This window comes from Equus przewalskii, chromosome 2 (assembly GCF_037783145.1).
Source record: "Equus przewalskii isolate Varuska chromosome 2, EquPr2, whole genome shotgun sequence".
In the NCBI taxonomy this organism is placed as follows: Eukaryota; Metazoa; Chordata; class Mammalia; order Perissodactyla; family Equidae; genus Equus; species Equus przewalskii.
The window spans coordinates 89,393,760-89,412,688 of NC_091832.1; the positions used below are offsets into that span (position 1 = coordinate 89,393,760).

Sequence of the window (18,929 nt, forward strand, 5' to 3'; positions counted from 1 at the left end):
AAATAGCATTGACATGAAGACACTCACTTTTGCTTTCAATACAGTAATGAATGGGGTCCAGGGAGAAGGGGAAATGGCTTTTCCAATCAAAGAGAATATTTATATATCCACTAGTAAGCACAGTGGAGCTGTTTAGTGTTTTTCTGTTTAAAAAGTGTAAGTTAAATTTTATGTTCAGAATATCTAGTAAAATAATGGCAAATGTATTATGAATTGCACTCTAAGTTCCTGGAGTATGGTGTTGTAGCTCTGAAGCCTTAGCTGTCTAGGTCCCTTTTTAGGACTGGAGATGAAGAACAAAAGATGTGCGGTGGTTCTCGTTTTCTCCAGACGGTAGTTAAAGATCTATTAGAACAAGCTCCCCCATGATTTTGTGCCTGCTTTAGGGGCCTTCAGCTCGCTCCTGATTTAGTCACATCATTGATTGCTGACAAGGGGAAGCATGAAGCCAGAGGCTCCTACACGCTGGCAGGCTGCCGAGAAGGGCCCTGCATGGGGTCATGTTGTTGTGGAAGGAGAATATTCTCACTCAGATGGGAGCTAGTGGCAGGCTGTCACATCCCTGTTGCCTCTGCTACTGTTACAGTATCTAGTAAGTTGGGGAGCAAGAGACCCTCGAAATAAGCCTTCCTGTCTTTTCCCTATGGAAATTAGATTGCCTTTCCTATAGGGGAACAGATGGGGCAAGGCCCTCACTGCTATTCCCTTCATCAGATACACCTTATGTATTTCCACTTAGTCATTTCAGTTAGTAAAATCTCTCTGTTTGACATGCTTTTTGTGGTATTAAACATACCCTAGTTTGAAGGGACTTTCATTTCTGTAATATCGGAATAAAAAGGTAGCAGTCTTGTAGCTGAGAAATGAAAATATCTCTTTGTAGCATCCTGAGGTATTTATTCATGTACCTAATTATAATTTGTTACTTTTTGTCTGGTTTAATAATTGCTTTTTAGTTTTGCATGAACTACACACAAGAGGAAACATTTTTGTTATTTAATACTATATCAAAGCATGAGAAAATAAGAGATCTATACAATGAGGAATAGATAAATAAGCATCAACTGAACTGCCTTTTTTCTTTAGGGAAGGAGGGAAAAAAAGTAAGGAGACACAACACTGAATGAAGTTCAGAATTAGACTTCATGGGGTCACTTGAAACATAATTCACTTTCCTGAGCTAAAGAATGTCCACTTTCAGTTTCAAAATAGGGTCGTGAGAATGAATGAGTTAAGCAAGAGGGTGCAAAGAATTGTAGTGTGAAAGGAGTGCTTTCCACCAAGCCCCTGAATGCCATCCAGCTGGCAGATCATGATAGGGGTCTACAACCTAGTACTGGTAAAACGAACCCATCCTTCCAAGGGGAAGAATAATTTTGTTCTTCATTATTTATTATATTCCCAGGGCCCAACATAATTTTTGTGCTGAATGATTATTCTGTTAGCTCCATAGGAAAGAGTACTTGTGCTTCTCTGTGCTTTATATATGAGCCCAGGAAGGCAGCACTTCTAGTAATCTGCCTTAATGCTTTGTTTTGCTTCTCTTTGCACACAAGCATGGCTATTAAGTCTGTATCAGTCACAGTTCCAATAGGAAACAGGTGGCATCCACAAATTAGGATAATTCCAGGAGGGTTTATTTACAAAGGGACTATTTGCAAAGTAGAACCACAAAGAGTAGTGCAGTAACCTGGTTTAATAATGGTAGAGCTGTTATCACTTCTAGGCCTGAAAGAGAGAAGGGGAAGGAGGGGGACAGTTTCCAGAAAACAGAGAGACTTGAGTAGAGAAGGCCAGTTTGGTCAGGGGACATGGCTGGCTAGAAGCTACCTCACAAGAAGGGAGCCAAGGGCCAGTATATCTTGACCTCCTTTTCCTCTCGGGGCCACCAGACTGCTGTCAGGGCCCCCACCTCCAGAACACACTGAAAGCCAGGGGGACAAAGAAGCCCCTTGATGTAGGCCAGAGCTCAGCCTCCAGGAGCACAGGGCAGGGTGGAAAAGGGTAGAGTGTGGCACCTGAAGGAGTAAATAGGATTTAGCACATTTGGCAAAACTTCTAATATATGGAAATTAAAATATTGAAATTCAAGTTTTTTATGGCTTGTGATCATCAGAATAGATTAATAGGAAATATTTAGTGCTTAGGAGGCATTTAAGCTTTGAGAGTCTTACTTTGTTGAATATACAAGGCAGGAAAAACAAAAACCAACTCACTCACTAGTTGGGCCTTTGTCAAGGCCGGCAAATGAGCAGATTTCTATATGCAGGCTATATTATTTTCTTTCAAAATTGCCTTTAATTAAAAACTATTAAGACAATTTGATGGTTGGTCTCTCCTGTGGCATTTAATCAACTTTTTTTTTTTATTAGAATATTTTTAGGTAAAGGTCAGTATCTAGGCATTGGGGTTCTATGGTAGCGAAGGTTCAGACACATATGGCGAGTCTTGAAAGCATTTGCAAAGCAACACATAGGCAATTTTAGGATGATATAGTTGAAAGTAGGTATGCAAGTGCTGACAGATCACTTCTAGAATACAAAATTGGAGATAATGATACTGGATACATTCCCAAGATGTAGTCTTTTAAAGGTGTATGATTTTATACTGCTTTTCCCTCATCTTGTCATAATACTTTCAAATATAAACGTTTAAGAGAGTCAGGTGAAAAAACACACCGTAAAAGAGTGAAAAGACAAATTGTAGAGTGGAGGAAGACATTTGCAACACATAAATTACAAAGGACTAATATCCGTTGTGTATATAAAATGTATAAAGGACCTCTATAAATTAACAAAAATAAGACAGATAACTATAGAAAAAAAGGGCAAAAAATCTGAACTAGCATTTTACCAAAGAGCCAAATGACCAGTAAACATTTGGGAATCAGCCTCATTAGTAATCAGAGAAGTCTTAATTAAAACTACAATGAGATATAATTACATATCAAAAATTAACCCCAAATTAAAAAGTCTAATAATTTCACATATCAGTAAAGATGTGAAATTTTCATATAGTTGGAGGTAGATGATACAAGCATTTTGAAAAACAGTTTAGCATTGTAGTCCAGTTGAAGATGTGATCCCTAAAGACCCAGGATTTCTTCTCCTGGGTAATTACCCTGGAAAGTTATTCACACATGTGCTCCAGAATCTGTGCGCAAGAATTTTATAGCAGCAGTTCATTCCAGTTCTTTCCAACCAACACATGGAAATAATCCATATAGCCATCAAGAGTAATAGTGATAAATAAATTGTGGTATAGTCATACAATAAATTACTATCTGGCAATGAAAATAAATGAACCTTAGCTATATGCAACAACTTGGATAAATCCCAAAAAAATGTTGAGTAAACAAAGCAAGACAAAGGAATACATACAGTATTCATGTATTTTATATTAAGTGAAAAGCTGGGCAAAAAGAAAGCCCACACTCTTTTGTTTAGGGATGCATTCTTTAGTGGTAATACTCTAAGGAAAAGAAAGAAAATCATTACAAAAGGATAATGGTTATCTCTGGTGGAGAAGGTTGCGGTTATATTGGGGAAAGGCTCAAAAAAGGAGTTTTTAAGGTTGCCGGCTAAGTTGCATTTCTTCCACAGCTGCTGATATTACACTGCGTTAATTTGTACATACTAAACTGTATGTACACGCTTATGCAGTTTCCTTTCTGATAAAAATAGATTAACAACTTTTTAAAAGTCAATTGACTCTCCATTCTTCATGTTCTGCAGTTTGATGATTGATTCTGCCTGTCTCCCAAGGGTGTTTAAAGGCACTGTTTTTAAATTTCAGATTATATTTTAGTGGTTGAGAATGTAAACATGAATCCCAGAACAGGAAATATAAATAGATGATAAATATCCATTATATTTGCACCAATATTTCTTTCTTTCTGGTATATGGAAAGGAAAGACATCCTTAAGGTATTCTTGGGAAACTTGGGGTTATGAGGAAGAAAGTCAATGCTGAGATTAATGGCTAATTCTAAAGAGTAAGATAGTTAAGTGAGAAGTAAACACAAGGTAGTTTGGATGAGAAAAATGAGAGGACAGAAGCTGAAGCGAGGGAAGAGAAGCCTGCTGTGCTCCAAGCCAATGTTACGAACCAGTTCACTAGAGTTTTTGTTTTCATTGTTGAAAGGTTTAATCTGAGTTACTATTAATAAAGAAAAATGGGATAAGTGAAGAAGCTCTCATGAAAATGGTCAAATGCCTTTCTTTTTATAACTCCTCCAGCTGCTTTGGGAATTTGTGATCCTCAGAGAGACGCTTATTTTTTTCCCCACATTTTTCCCAGGAAGTAGCAGACAGGGCATTAGCCAGCCTGCTTGACCTGTAGGCAACATCTTTGGGAGATCTTAGGAGGCCTAAATTCCAGCAGTTTCAAGGGACTATTTGCCACAAGTGTAGAGGATTTAGCCATTCAGTATTTAAAGGCAGTTCACCAACTGCTTATATGCAGTATGAATGCATCCTTTGTATCAGGGCTTCTCAAACTTTAATGTACTTAGGGCCCACCTGAGGATCTTCTGAAATGCAGATTCTAATTCCGCATTCTGGGGCAGGACCCTAAGCTTCTGCATTTCTAATAAGCTCCCAAGTGATCCCAGTGCTGCTGATCCAACGACCTGACTTTGAGAGCAAAAACACAGAGCACAAACATGGCCCCAGCTAAGCCAATGACACCAGCCCCCAGGCCGGCCTCACAACTGTGATCAGGATGCACCTGACATGGGTGCCGCCATGCAATCTGTCTCCGTGTTTCAAGGTTTTCATTGTGGGTACATGTCTTTGGTTTTATAAGTTTTTGAAGAAAAAATAAAACATGTAGTCTAGGCCTAATTCTGTTCTAAGTGTAAGACCTGGGAGATATTGGTCAGAGGGTACACACTTCCAGTTATGAGTTCTGGAGAATCTAACATATAGCGTGGTAACTATAGTTAACAATATTGTATTGTAAACTTGAAAATTGCTAAGAGGATACATCTTAAGTGTTCTCACCACACACACACAAAACGTAACTAATGTGAGGTGATGGATGTGGTAATAAGCTTGTTTGTAGTAATCATTTCACAATGTATACGTTTATCAAATCGTCACATTATACACCTTAAATATACACAATTTTTGTCGATTATACCTCAATAAAGCTGGAACAATTTTTATTTTGCAAAAAATTTTTTTAACTTGTTGGATTAAATTATTTCTAATGCCTTTTTTACCCACAACACCCCACAGCTCATAATTGATAGAACACTGATGTAGGTTTTTATGATGATAAATGTGATCCTCTTTTTCTTTCTCTCTTTTTTTTACTTTCTTACTATAATCCGTTTTTCTTTTTATCCCTCTTTAATAAGTTTACCTGTTTATTTCCCAAGGTCATTGAGAAATATTTCTTTTTTGCTTTAGGAATAGCATTTAATGCTCTTCCGTTCCATTGTTCTTTTTATGAATATTGATGTGTCTTTGAAGGCCTGTAATCTGTTATTACAAAACCTGTAGTAAATGTCTAGCTGTATTTACTCCCCTTATGTTTTATTTTAAAGAAAGGGGAAAGAAAGCCAGGAATAAAGTTTTATTATAGTGTCATAAATTTCTTTTTTTAATATAAAACTGTTTGAAATCCCTGGACAGTAGTACTATAAGCACAAACTGTTATATTGTACAGCTTGGTTTGGAATAAGCTGTGAAATAAAACTTGTACAAGACAGCTATATGAAAAATTAGTTTTTCTTAAGGAGACAAAATTATCAGCATGGTTAATGCCCTTAAAGAAATTTCTTTTTGCTTTACAGCAAAAAACAGAAAGAAATTTTCTGTTTGCTTAACTGGAACAAATTTTAAAAATTCCTTAATGGAAGGTTTTCCTAAGAGTTTAGACTCTAATCTAGAAATCCTGGTTGCAAATAAGTCTATTTATGGATGAGGGGATATACTGACAATCTCAGGTTTTTTCAGCTTTGTGGTACATTCAGTGCAAATGCTTTTCTAAACATTGATGTATAACATGGTCTGTGGCCTATGAAGACTACAATCAGAGGCTCCAAAGAGAGATAAAATTTTGAAGCATCCAGTGCTAGCTGCCAGGGCACTTAAAACTGACCCTGGAGCCCAGATATGTCATGAGACCAATTCTGGTAAGCCGGATTCCTTGTGTGCTTCTGCATCTTTCCCATGGTCAAAGTTTCCACTGCTTTTAAAAGAATTTCTCAGCAGCTACTGGGAATCTGATTGAACAGACAGTGCTGGTCACCTCTCAGAGAGACATTTGAATTCTGCTGAGTTTAAAATTAATTAAAAATCATTGGTTTCTGAGACATGGTCTTATCCCCTGAGATGTAAGACTCAAGATGGATTTTATTTTCAAATTACTGATGGGAATATAGTCATGTTATACTAAATTCTTTCTGAAATGCATGCCTGAGTTAGCCACAGCCAAGCTCACAATGCTCTGGGATCTCAGTAGATCTGGGTCCCAAGCATCTGTGCCTGCTGACTTCTCCACAGTGACCCCACGGTGACACCACGGTGATGTGCTGGCGTCGGCTCCACCAGCCCTGCAGAGCTGATCCTTCACGTCATTCCCAGCTCCACAGTCTGTCGTCTCAAGTTGGTAGCTTGAAACCGGCCGGGGTGGGTATATTTACATCACAGGAATTGGCACACTCTAGAAATCATAGCTTTCCCTCCCATCTCCATCCTCCCAGAACCAGTTGTTAAACATTTACCTGAATGCCACTGTCCTTAATGGCAGAATCCCATTGAGCACGATTAGATTAAAGCCCCTGAATTTCCTTACCTGTGGTCTTGTCTCGTCTGTGCAATAATGGGCACCCTTATCTAAGAACGTTTGAAAGTTTCTTCCCGACAGCATCAAAGAAAAATTCACTTTAAGAACTGGGAAAGGTAAAAGTACAATTTTTGATAAGAAGAATTTATGAAAATGCCCGTTTCTCTTGTCCTTGTGAGTGGACTTTCCTTAGTGCTCTTAGTTTTAGATAGTTTCCTCTCAAATGCCTGAGTCCATTAGCTCAAATTTAGCCTGCCTCTTTAGGCACTGAGGTAGCAAGAATACCGAGTATAAACTCACTTTAAGCACAAAACATGCATTATAAAGTCAGGGATACTTCAGCTGTTAAGAATTTAAAGAGTGAAGATTCTAGGTTTCAGATGTGTTCTTAAGACGGTAAAGTCCTTAGACATTCGAGAAGCTTTATTTTAAAAGCTTTGAATGGTTTGGGGGAACAGGAATATTTTGACATTTGTTGAATAGTTGCACTTTAGTGGAGTTGAATTGCTTGCTGAATACTCCTGTGTGTGCGTGCGTGTGCATGTGTGTGCGCGCGCACGTGTGGACTTGGTTCTGACTGCCAGTTTACTGTGTAAAATGGAAAAACTTTGATTAGAAAATGAAAGAGCCATCTCACAGGCAGCTACTGTTCCAGTGCAGATATAGAATGTTCCACAACTTTAAAAACTCAGAGTTGGATTTCCAAGGTATATTTTAAGTCAGGCCCAATCGTGTGCAAAATTGTGCCCCTATGGAAAGATGCTTTTCAGAAGTCCTGTTAATAGGTCTCTTGTTCTAGAAAAAAGGGGTTTGATTTAAAAATTAAAGGTGCTGTTCTTCCCTTTTATATTCTTCCATACTGGCATCATTATTTGCCATTCGCGGGTTTTTGAATGGTTGCTTGCTGATGTGGTTCAAATGCAAAGATATATCACTGAAGACGTTTTCTAAATGCTGCTGTCACAGGTACCTGCCAGAAGTGCCGAACCCATCAATAGATGATCTTATTCATAGGAGTTTCTTTGGTAATCATCATTCTATTATCATCACTCAGTTTGTTTATAAATTTTTTTCAGGGAATTGAACTCCCTCGTGCTTTAAGTTACCGTGATTCTTCTGAATATTCTTGTATTTCAAGAGTTGTGCTATTCTTTAATATCCGTAATGTAAATATGATGTATATAGCAGAACATTTATTATCTGGCTCTAAATTTATTTAAATATTATTCATTCACAAATGTTCTTGTGACCAGTGAGCATTATTATTCTCATAGATGAATATAATTATACATACAAGAAATTTATATGCTAACTTTGTTTCTCTGTCAGTATCAAAGTGATTTCTATAAATAATTAGAAACAAATTAAATAACTAGAGGCTATGCAATGATTATCACTCTAAAACCTAAGCACTGAGCTTGATCTTGACTCTAGAAACTAAAGTAGAGTAATGGTAACAAAACTCTAAATTGCAAATAACTCCTAATTGTTCATCCTTTTCACTCTTGACCTTCTGCAGTCTGTTCTCCATATTAGAATCAGAGTAGTATTTTTAAAGTGTGAAAAAGATCACATCACTTCTTGGTTCAAAACCCTGCTAGAGTTTCCCATTAAAATTAAAATATAGACCCTACGTCACTAGAGCCCTGCCTTCTTTGATTCTCCCTCTCACTTTTTTACTCTCCATTCAGCCAGTTTTTTTAGCCATTCTGGCTTCAAGGCATTTGCACTTGCTCTTGTCTTGTCCTGGAATACTCTTTCCTCTTATTTTTCTCTGAGCTGGCTCCTCTTCTTTATGTAGGTCTTAATTAAAGTCACCTACTCAGAGAAACCACTGTAGTAAAGTAGTCCTATCCAGTTAACATTTTATTCCATTACCATATTTTACTTCCACGCATACTTCCTAATTTACCTATTTTGATATTTTCCGTCCCTTCCTGATGCTGGGATGTAAGTCTGTGAAATGATTATTCCTTGTCATGGCTGTGTCCCCTGCACTTATGGCAGAAGAGAAGCATGTGCAAAGCATGGAGGGACGTGGGAGCAAGGCAAGTTCAAGGAACTGTGGTGATTCAGAGTGGCTGGATTAGTGGGTGCATGTGGTAAACATCACATCCATCTCTGAAAGAGACTCTGCAGCAAAAATCTTCTGAAAAATAGTAAGATTGACCAAGTAACCATGAAAAACAAATCCCAAATGTTGAGGATCACCTGTAGCAGTGTTTCTCAAACTTTTGGTCTTCGGATGCTTTTACATTCTTCAAAATTATCAAGAATCCCAAAAGGCTTTTGTTCATATGGTTTTAATAACTTATAGATGTTTAGCACATTGGAAATTAAAACTCAGAAAATTTTAAAACGTTTATTAATTCATTTAAAATAGCAAATATTAAATCCGTTATATGTTCACATAAATAATACATGTTTTTGAAATTATTGCATTTTGGAAAACTAAAGAAATATACTGAGAGAGTGGCACAAGGAGTAAAAAGGGAAAATATCATCTTAGAATTATCATGCAAGTAATTTTGACCTTGCAGATCTGATCGGACCAAACTAGAGAACTGTTGATCCGTGGTTTGAATAAGATAAATTGTAGGCATTTTGCATCCCAGCTGCTACTCACACGTTACAGGATTGAGTATACACCTGGTTTATTAGGGTAAAAGGAGCCCTCCACTTAATGGGATTGTGTTCCCAATTTTGTAAATCAATCTTTTGAAACTACGAATACATTTTTCGTATAGAAACATTGTTATATATCGGTATCACCTTCCTGGGAAGAGTTTACAACATTGAATTTAACACCTTTGCTCTTTTAAGACAAGACTGAGCGAGTCGTGCAATAGACCCTGGCTACTTCCTAACAGTGTTCCTTTGAGGAGAGTCACCCCGAGTTCTCGCTTGAGATGCAACAGTCACGTTTCCCTCTACGGCGGGGAAACTGGGAACCCTGCTTCGATTTCCCTTCATCGTCTTTCGTGTAGTGGATGTGGGATTCTTATTTCAGCCCAAGCTGCAGGCATTACAACAGAGGTGTCAAAGGCATTGATTTTGGAATACAGCAGATCCAAGCCGAAATATTAGCTCTTCTACTTACTAGCCACATAATCTGGGGAGAAAGTCACTTATCTTTGAGTCGTGTTTTCCTGCAGGTTGAAAGTTACTTCCAGTTTGCTCCTCAGTTTTCTCATAAGGTGATTTTGAAGATAAAATGGGAAGGGAAAGCAGTGAAAGAAAATTCTGAGTGATTAGAAACGGATCAACTAAAGGAACATGAACAAGTGGGGCCCTGGCATCAGCATTTTTTAATGTGCACGGATGATTCTCATGTGCAGCCAATATTGAGACCCATTGATCAAATTATTAGATACGTTAGTAGAATTCCATAGAGAAAGAAACTGCTGTGATAGTAGAGTAAAGCTGCTGCAGTTAATTCTGTTTTTTTCCTGGAGATGAACACAACACTTCACTGTTAGCTGCATTGAAAGCCTCTCCGCTTTATGCCTGGATACACATTTTTTTTCAATTCATCCAAAAAGTATGATTTGTGCGTTGATTATATAAATCAGTTGATCTCTACCTAGGGCTTGGTGATCTTTTGACTGGGGTTACAAAAGCCTGGGTTGTAAATGATCTCTTGAAATACGGAATAATATCACAATAATTTTGTTTAAAGCTACCTAGAAATTATTTAGCCTTATAGTGTTGGGACTAATGACTTCCAATGAGCAAAAGATTAATAGACATGTGCTTGTGTTGATATTACTGTTCTCTGTCTAATGGCTTGTTCATTAACTCATGACTGTGCTCTTAATTGGGGGCCGTTAACATGTAAGGATGGTGTTTTTGAGTCTGGCAATATGATAAATTGCGTCTGTTTCTATTCCCTGAGGCTAATAGATTTTTGGTTTTTAAAACTCATTAAGCAGCCCTAGGGAAGACACTTAAAGTCACCATCAGTCTGGGCTCAGAAGAGGCACACTGCCACAGAATGGGCACAGGCTTTAGAAGCAGATCGTTTAACGTCTGATCTGCAACTTGCTATTGAAGTGACTCTGGGCAAATTACTTCGACTTCCTGAAACTGAGTTTTCTCATCTGTAAAATGGACAAAGTGATAATAAAACAACACAGAACTACAGGAATTAAATGAGCTAATACAAGAAAAAAAAGTTAATATATGTGCCTCTGAAATAATTAACCCATAGGCCAAGTAAGTATAGTGATTCTTATTTCCTTTGCTTCTATTATCCTTACTTATCACTTATAAGCTTTATATTATTTCTTTCTAGGCTAGAAAGTTTCTAGGGTAGCACGTACTGAATTCAGAACTCAATTCAGTTCTAGTGCTAGGATCAAGGAATCAGCCCTCATGACTCTCTTCTCACTTTCCAGAGTGGTGGTACAATTATTTTTGTCTATTGGGGTAGTGGAGAAGGAGAGGAAGGGAAATGGGAGCAGTAATAGTGGTTTGACCTGAGCAAAAACTGTTAATATAGATACCTTGTATTTGAATTGAGCCTTATATATACTTCATGTGTTAATAATATCCTCATGTGGGGCTTTGGAAGTCAGTGGGAATGGAGTTCTCAAATTATAATGAGCAGTTGTTTAGAAAATTATTAGTTAATGTTTCAGTGCCTGTAAGACACATTTTTAGATTGTGTTTTTGCAATACAAAGAGCTCCTTACTCTTTATTTCCATTTTAAAAATATCTAAACATCTCTTAACACTTAAGTCTGTGGCCTTTAGTTGTACAGTTCTTTAAGGTTTGTCCTTTTTGCTTTAGGTAAGTGTACAGGACAGGACTTAACTCATAGACACAGGTCAGGGAACCTGACAGGTCTGAATGCTATTGCCTTTCCCAGCCTAGTGTCCCTTTCAGGAAGATCCAGAAGTAAAGAATGTGACAGGCAGAAGGGTTTACCCTCAGAGCAGTGGTGGAGACACCTCTTTGGCTTCCATGAGAGCTAGACTTCAGTTTCTGCATCTCTTATTTTCAGCAGAGCCTGTATCTTTCAGAGATTCTCCGACCAAGGAAAGGAATGTCTTAAGATATTTTTGCTGTTCAGTATTTTCACACCTGCCTGTAATAGATCTCTGTAATAGTTGGAAAGGGAAATGGAATAAAATGTGGCTAATGGCAGGGAGACTCAAAGTTATATGACTCTAGTGCCGCATTTGCAGTCACCATGAACCTAAAGAAGCACATGACTCCTGTATGACTGGTAGAATTTAGTATAATGGCGCATTCATATAGCGAAATTAGAAGTCTTAAAGAGCCACCAATTAAACATAAAGAGACCCATGTGACTAGAGAGCTATAGTGTGAACATCGCTGCCTTAGAGAAATGGAAAACCTCTAAGATTAGATGCATCCAAACTAAAAGAGTGCTTATATTTGTTATACCATTATCTCATTTTGGCTTGGAAGTCTATAGAATGTTCTTGTGTACATAGTTTTGTTGAATATGTTTTGACATATGAAAGATGATCACATTTACCTAGTAAAAACCAAGAAAGCATGTCACACAATAATTATTGGATTATTTTTGGATAGTGCTCAGGCTTCAGGGTAAACTCTGCTTTTACTAAGGGAACTACCTGTAGTTATGCATTTGTAAAGGGTTTATCAAAGACTTAACTAAATAGATAAGCATATAATGGCATTTTTCTCCCCTCTTCAATCATATTTAACTATGCTCTGTTGAATATCATTTTTCGTGCCTTAATCACATGTTTGGAAGATTCCTTAGCTTTCCAATAACTTTCAGATATTAAAAAGTTCAGTTTGGGTAGGATGTGGTAGGTGGAGCAAGTAACATTCCCTCTGACAACACCGAGAAACAAGCCAGACATGGTACAAAAATGAGGTTTGAAAGTATCATTGAGCTATGAAAGTAATAATGACAAGTTACGCTGAAATTCCAGAGAACACAGGACCTTTCAGAATTGAGCTATCAGGAGCCTGAGATTTTTCAGCATCTGCTGATTCTGAGAGTGGACTGAAGAACAGGCTTTTGTCTGGACACAGGGCTGCTGCTGCTCAGAGGAGGAGAAATCAGAAAGCTTTCAGTGGTTGTGCTGGATGAAGTGAGAAGTTGAGACTTCAGGGGCGTCAAGTCAGTGGCCATTTTTTTCTCAGAAGAGACTCCCTGAGTTCTGTGGCTGTGCAGGAGGCTAAAGAACAAGGCCAAAGGCCTATAAAAAGCAGAGGAAAACCTCCCAGTTTCACAGTGCTTAGGAAACCGGGGAGAGGGACCAAAAACAGGCAAGAGTTAAACCCTAGAGGGAGCAGTGAATTGACACCAAGGGACTAAAAAGCCATTTTTCACCTGAGGGCATTTACAGATTCTCCCTGTAGCTAGAAGTCTGGGCATCAAGGCTTTGCTAAACACAAGGCGACAGCTGGCAGACAGAGAACCCAGCAGAGATTTTGATTTTCATGTGTAGCTGACATAACAAATGCGGAGACCAAAGGGGACTCAGACTCATGGCTCGTCTCACTCTAAAGACATTTGCCAGATTTTGAAGCTCTGAGGGGCACAGTGCAAAAGAGGTATGCTCAGATATCTGAGAACCCTCAGCATTCTCTCAGGGTTGAGGAGCAAAGACCAGCCAGGCTCTCCGTTGAAAGTCGCAGAGGGCCATACCCTGCAACTCAGGTAGAATGTGTCTTAGATTGGTACGGCTGCCATAACAAAGTGCCGCAGACTGGGTGGCTTAAGTAACAGAGGGTTATTTTCTCACCCTCTGGAGTCTGGAAGTCTAAAATCAAGGCAGTGGCGGGGATGGGTTCTTCTGAGGCCTCTCTCTTTGGCTTGCAGATGGCCACCCTCTTGCTGACTCTTCACGTGGTCGTTCCTTGGTGTACACACCCCTAGTGTCTCTTCCCCTTATCATCAGGACACTTCTTATCAGACATATTGCGTTAGGCCTCACCAAATGGCCTCATTTTAACTTAATCACTCTATCTATCTCTGAATACAGTCATATTCTGAGGTACTGGTGGTTAGGGCTTCCATATATGAATCTGGGATTGGGGTGGGGTGGAAATTCAGCTCGCAAAACTGAGTCTTACCAAAATTCCAGCCCAGCTCTATCCCAAATCAATCTCTGACTTCATTGACAAGAGCAAACTCCTTTCTATTTGCATGACAAAGGAAAGGGCATCTCTGATAGAAAATATTATCTGGAACTTTTACAGATGGTTGACATTTTTAAAAAAATACTAAATACCTTCATAACCAGAAGAATAAGTCTCATTTGTTATCTCAGGCTTGTTTATGTGCAAATGAATGCCTACCCTTCTATCTGTGATCACTTTCACTCATAAGCGCGCTTCTAGAGCAGAGCTTCTCCAACTTTATCATGTGTATGAATTACACGGGAACCTTGTTAAAATGAAGATTCTGATTTAGTATGTCTGGAGTGAGGCTGAGATTGTACATTTCTAACAAGCTTCTAGGAGATGGTCCTCAGACCATCCTCCTGATCAGCGGCAGACCACCAGGTGATGAGTATGCATGCTAAGGTTTAAGAAACATTGCCCAATAATGTCTAAGATCTCTTCTAGCTCTGAGATTCCATTAACTTTTAAAAAAATCTTTTTCAAAGGCAACCTTATTCCATCATTTGACCATTACTCAATACATTTTTGCAACTTCTCACTGAATTCAGAGCTGATTTATGAGGCTCTCACAAAAAATATCTCATTTATTTTAGAGTAGTAGTTCTTAAATTTGGCTGCTCATTGGAATCAAGTGTGGAGTGAGCCTTAAAAAATACCGATGACTGAATCCTTCCCTCCGAGATTCTGATTTAAATATTCTAGAGTGTGGCCTGGAAAACTGATATTAAAAAAATATTCCTGATGATTCTAATGTTTTGTCAAGATCAAGAGCAACTGTTTTAGGGTAGCAATTTGTTTTTTTTTTTTTTTCACTAAAACAGTACTGGGCCTGCTTAGACCACTCACCTTATTTACCAGGCCTGTTTCTGGTAAAAACAATTAAATATTGATAATAATTGATAAATATTGCCTACCTGCAAAAGAATTAGGACTTCTTCTCAGGAACTTTGTAATCATTGAAGCTGGGTAGTTGCCATTCCTTATAGACGAAGAATGTGATTTCCATTTTGCCAGAGTCCTCTCCGATCTCTATTCTCTTACTTCCAGCCCACTGTATGAGTTTGCAACAGTATCTCTATAGTCCTGATTAGTTAGATAGAAAGCTAGATGTTAAACATGTTCAAGGAGAAATTTTAAATGCATTTCCCAGGGGTATTTCAGATAAAATTTTCACATTGCATAGATGGTTTTGCTAAGTTGGCTCTAAGATCCCTTCCGTCTTCAAGATTCTATGGTCTAAATCATTTGGGTTGTACATGGATCATTTTCTCTATTCACAACAAAAATTTAAACAATTGGAAAATCAATATGTAAGAGTAGCTGGTAGGTTGTAGACAATCGGAGATGCTTAGTAATTATTTTACACGTTTTCACTCTTCTCATGTTATCATTATTGCCTGTGGATAAGAAATACCCTGTCTTCTTAATCTCTTCAGATGGCTGGTGTTTATAATAGTGCCTAGATCATAATAAGTAGTTAATACATGTTTGATGACATTGAAATAGTGAATAAGGATTTAATATTAACTGTTTGCTTTATGTCTTCATAGCCATAAACTGAATGCAAAATTTCTTATAAAACAAATGGGAGGTCTAAATTATGCTGGCTGCTGAAACAAATGCAAATATCCAAATTTCAGTGTCTTAGCATAATGGGAGTTTATTTCTTGATCATTGTGCTGAGCAGAATTCTAAGATGGCCCCAAGATTACTGCCTCCTGCTCTGCATAATCCCTAGAACTGTGATATGATGGCGTTTACTCCTGTGATTGGGTCATCTTTCATGGCAAAATTGCCTAAGAAGGGGAGATTATCTGGGGTGAGCCTGACCTAATCAGGTAAGCCTTTAAAAGAGAGTGGAACCCAAAGACAGAGATTCAAAGTGTGAGGAGGATTTGACACAAAGGAGATTCTGATCTGAAGATAGAGGAGGCCACATGGCAAGGAATGAGGACTGTCTCTAGGAGTTTACAGCAACTTTGACCTGACAGCCATCAAGAAAATGAGGACCTCTGTCCTACAACTGCAAGCAATGAATTCTGCTAATAGCCTGAAGGAGCTGGAAGTAGTCCTTTCCCTTGTCAAGCCTCCAGATGAGGGCGAAGCCAGCTGTCACTTTGATTTGAGCCCCGCAAGACCGGAGTGGAGAACCCAGCCACACCGGGCCTGGACTTCTGACCTACAGACTGTGAACTAATCAAAGGATGTTGTTTTAAATAGCTTAAGTTTGTTACACATTAGTAGAAAACGAATACAATCATTTAGCAGTCTAATATAGGTAGTGATGGTTTTCTGTGGACATTCTAGGACCAAGGTGCAGCTCGGCAGCCACCTAAGGGCTGGATTCCCTGGCGGGAGAAAGAGACAGTGGAGAGGGCATACTATATTCACTTCTGAAAAATCCGGCTGGAATGGAGCAAGCCTCACTTACACATACACTGTGCACAAAGAGCAGTGCCCATGGTCTTTGTAGCAAGGTTGTCTAGTTTAAGGAGCTTTTCTCCATGGATTTGAGCATTGGAATGCTATATTCAGTCACTGCTGTGGTAGCTCAAGCAGGCTCTTGCTTGGGAATAAAGTTTGTGAACTAATCTATAGAGAGTTGATGAAAGAGTGAGCATAATTCACTATATGCTACCTGGTTTTGTTTTGTTTTTTACTTTTTTTCAAGATAAATTTAGTATGTAGAATTTTGAACTTATGAAGTTAGTAGAGAAGGAAATGCATTTGTTTTACATGAACTTTAAAAAATTTTCAAGATGGAATATATAATCTTCTACATGATCACTCCTATTAATTGATCTCCCTTGCTTTATTTGATATCATAAAAGTCTAGACAAAAGGAAGTTATAAAAACTTTAAATGTGCCATCAGGCAGACATTCTTATGTCCCAGGAAGGGATAGGGAGGGGTAGGTGAAGAGAAACAGGGAGAAGAACTGCTGATAAGACCAAAAAAGGGAAAATGAATTCCTAAGGAAGGCCAGTAAATCTCAGGAGGTATGACGTTGCTGATGAACTGGAATATTCCAGATGCCACAGTGACCGCCATTGCTTCATCTCTTTCTCGTCCAGAGGTCTCATCTAAATCTATCCAGGGTTTATTTTTTCTCAGTGACACATTCCTCCCTCCCTCCCTCCCTTCTTTCCTCTGTCCTCTTTTCTCTCTTCCTTTCTCCTTCTTTCTTTTTCTCCCTGCCCTCCTCAATTCCTCTCTCTTCCTTTCCTTTCTTTCTCTCTCCCTTCCTCCCTCCTTCTCATTCTGTGTCAGGGACTGTTCTAAGAGCTGGAAAGTTGTAATACTCACAGCAACCTATGAGGTGTATTATTAACTCCATAACTGATGTAAAGCCAAAAAGCAACTGGCATAAAGAGATTAAATAATTCTGTCAATATAACTGAGGGCAGAGTTGGGATGACTCAAGGTGGTCTAGTCGTGTCATTCCTCTACCCAGTGTCTTCTCTGATTTCCGATTGCCCATAAATTGCATAAAGCTCCAGTTCCATAATATGATAGATAACCCTCTACAGCAAATGGCTCCAACCTCTATCCCCAAACATATTTAACTCTTGCCACTCCCCTGAGGGCCACCATGTTATGGCATCATCAGAATGCTCGCTCTTTCCCAAACACAAATGGGCTTTTACAACTCCATGACACATGCCTGTTTTATAACACCCTGCTGGCTTTGTCATATCCTTCCTTGCCTAAAACTCCCACTTATCCTGCAAAACCCAGAACACTTCTTCCGTGAAGCCTTTCCTGACAATCACAGGCTGAATTAATTACTCCTCACTCTGAATGCCCACAAGAAAATGCTCACATTTCCATTATAGCATTTATTACATTATACTGGATTATTCATACATTTGTTCCCCTCACTAGACTCTGAAATCCCAAAGAGAAGGAATGAGACCTCATTCACTGGCAAATCCTGTGCTTGCCACCTACTTTGTGTTCACTGTAATGAGGGATATATATTACACAAGGAAAGCATCATTGATGTGTAACCTACATGTCACAACATCAGTAGGATTGACCTTAAATATGTAAAAGTTTTAGAACTATACATATATAGTGATATAAAGAAATGTTTTATGTGAAAATCTGACTTTACAAAATTTGAAGTTGGTTTATTAAAGTTTTGTCTTTCAGTTCCTCTGAATCAGGAGCTCTGCTGGTAATTGAAACATGCCTCAATTTAGGAAAGTGTGATATACATGTGCTTTTCAAAAATACTTCTATTATGTAAAGTAAAGTTCATTCTCTCCTTCACTCACACATACACATTGGATATGAACTAGTCTGTGAATATCTTTAGATTTTTTTCATAGTGTACAAATTTGGGTTAAGGATCTTTTTTTTCTTTATAGTTTATTCATATTTATAAGGAATAAATGTTCTACTGATAAAATCAACATAAATTTAGGAGTTTAACGACCATGTTGCATGAATTGTTAGTATTATTCTACTTTTGTCCAACATTATATCACATAGTTTATATAGATATATATACTTTATACCGTCTATATATGTTGACTCTCACAGATTTCTGATTCTTTCACTTTATTTTTAAATTCAAGCATATCCCTTTGGGTAATGTTATTTGGATGGTAAATATTTTCTTAAAATGATGTATAAATACACACATATATGTATGTGAGTATGGGTTGCATGTGTGTGAATATTTATTTCCTATAGTCCATTTGTTTATTATTTTATTATTTTTATATATTTATTATTTTGTTATATATTATAGTACATTCTACTATATATGTAAACATGCAGATATACATTGTGTATATATAAATTATATATATGCTTGTATGTGCATATATATAGTCCATGTGTGTGTGTAGAGAGAGAACACATATATATATACACACTATATAGTCTATTACAGCCCACTGTTAATATATAGTTTCCTCATCCTTTGAGGCCAGCTAATGATTTCCAGATAATGAGACTGAATGGTACATCTGAACAGTCTGTACCACTG

At 38.0% G+C, this 18,929-nt stretch overlaps 1 protein-coding gene across 29 annotated transcripts in view; it reads left to right on the plus strand.

The window, feature by feature from the left end:
* Positions 1-18,929, plus strand: part of INPP4B (inositol polyphosphate-4-phosphatase type II B) — a 747,875-nt gene that overhangs the window by 468,851 nt on the left and 260,095 nt on the right. For 2 of the 29 annotated variants that reach the window (XM_070608984.1, XM_070608985.1), the window contains exon 2: positions 6,513-6,638. The exons of the other annotated variants lie outside the window; for them this stretch is intronic. In XM_070608984.1, coding sequence (XP_070465085.1) covers positions 6,537-6,638 — 102 coding nt within the window. In that variant the 5' untranslated portion in view covers positions 6,513-6,536. The remainder of the gene's footprint in view (positions 1-6,512; positions 6,639-18,929) is intronic. 29 annotated transcript variants of the gene reach the window in all.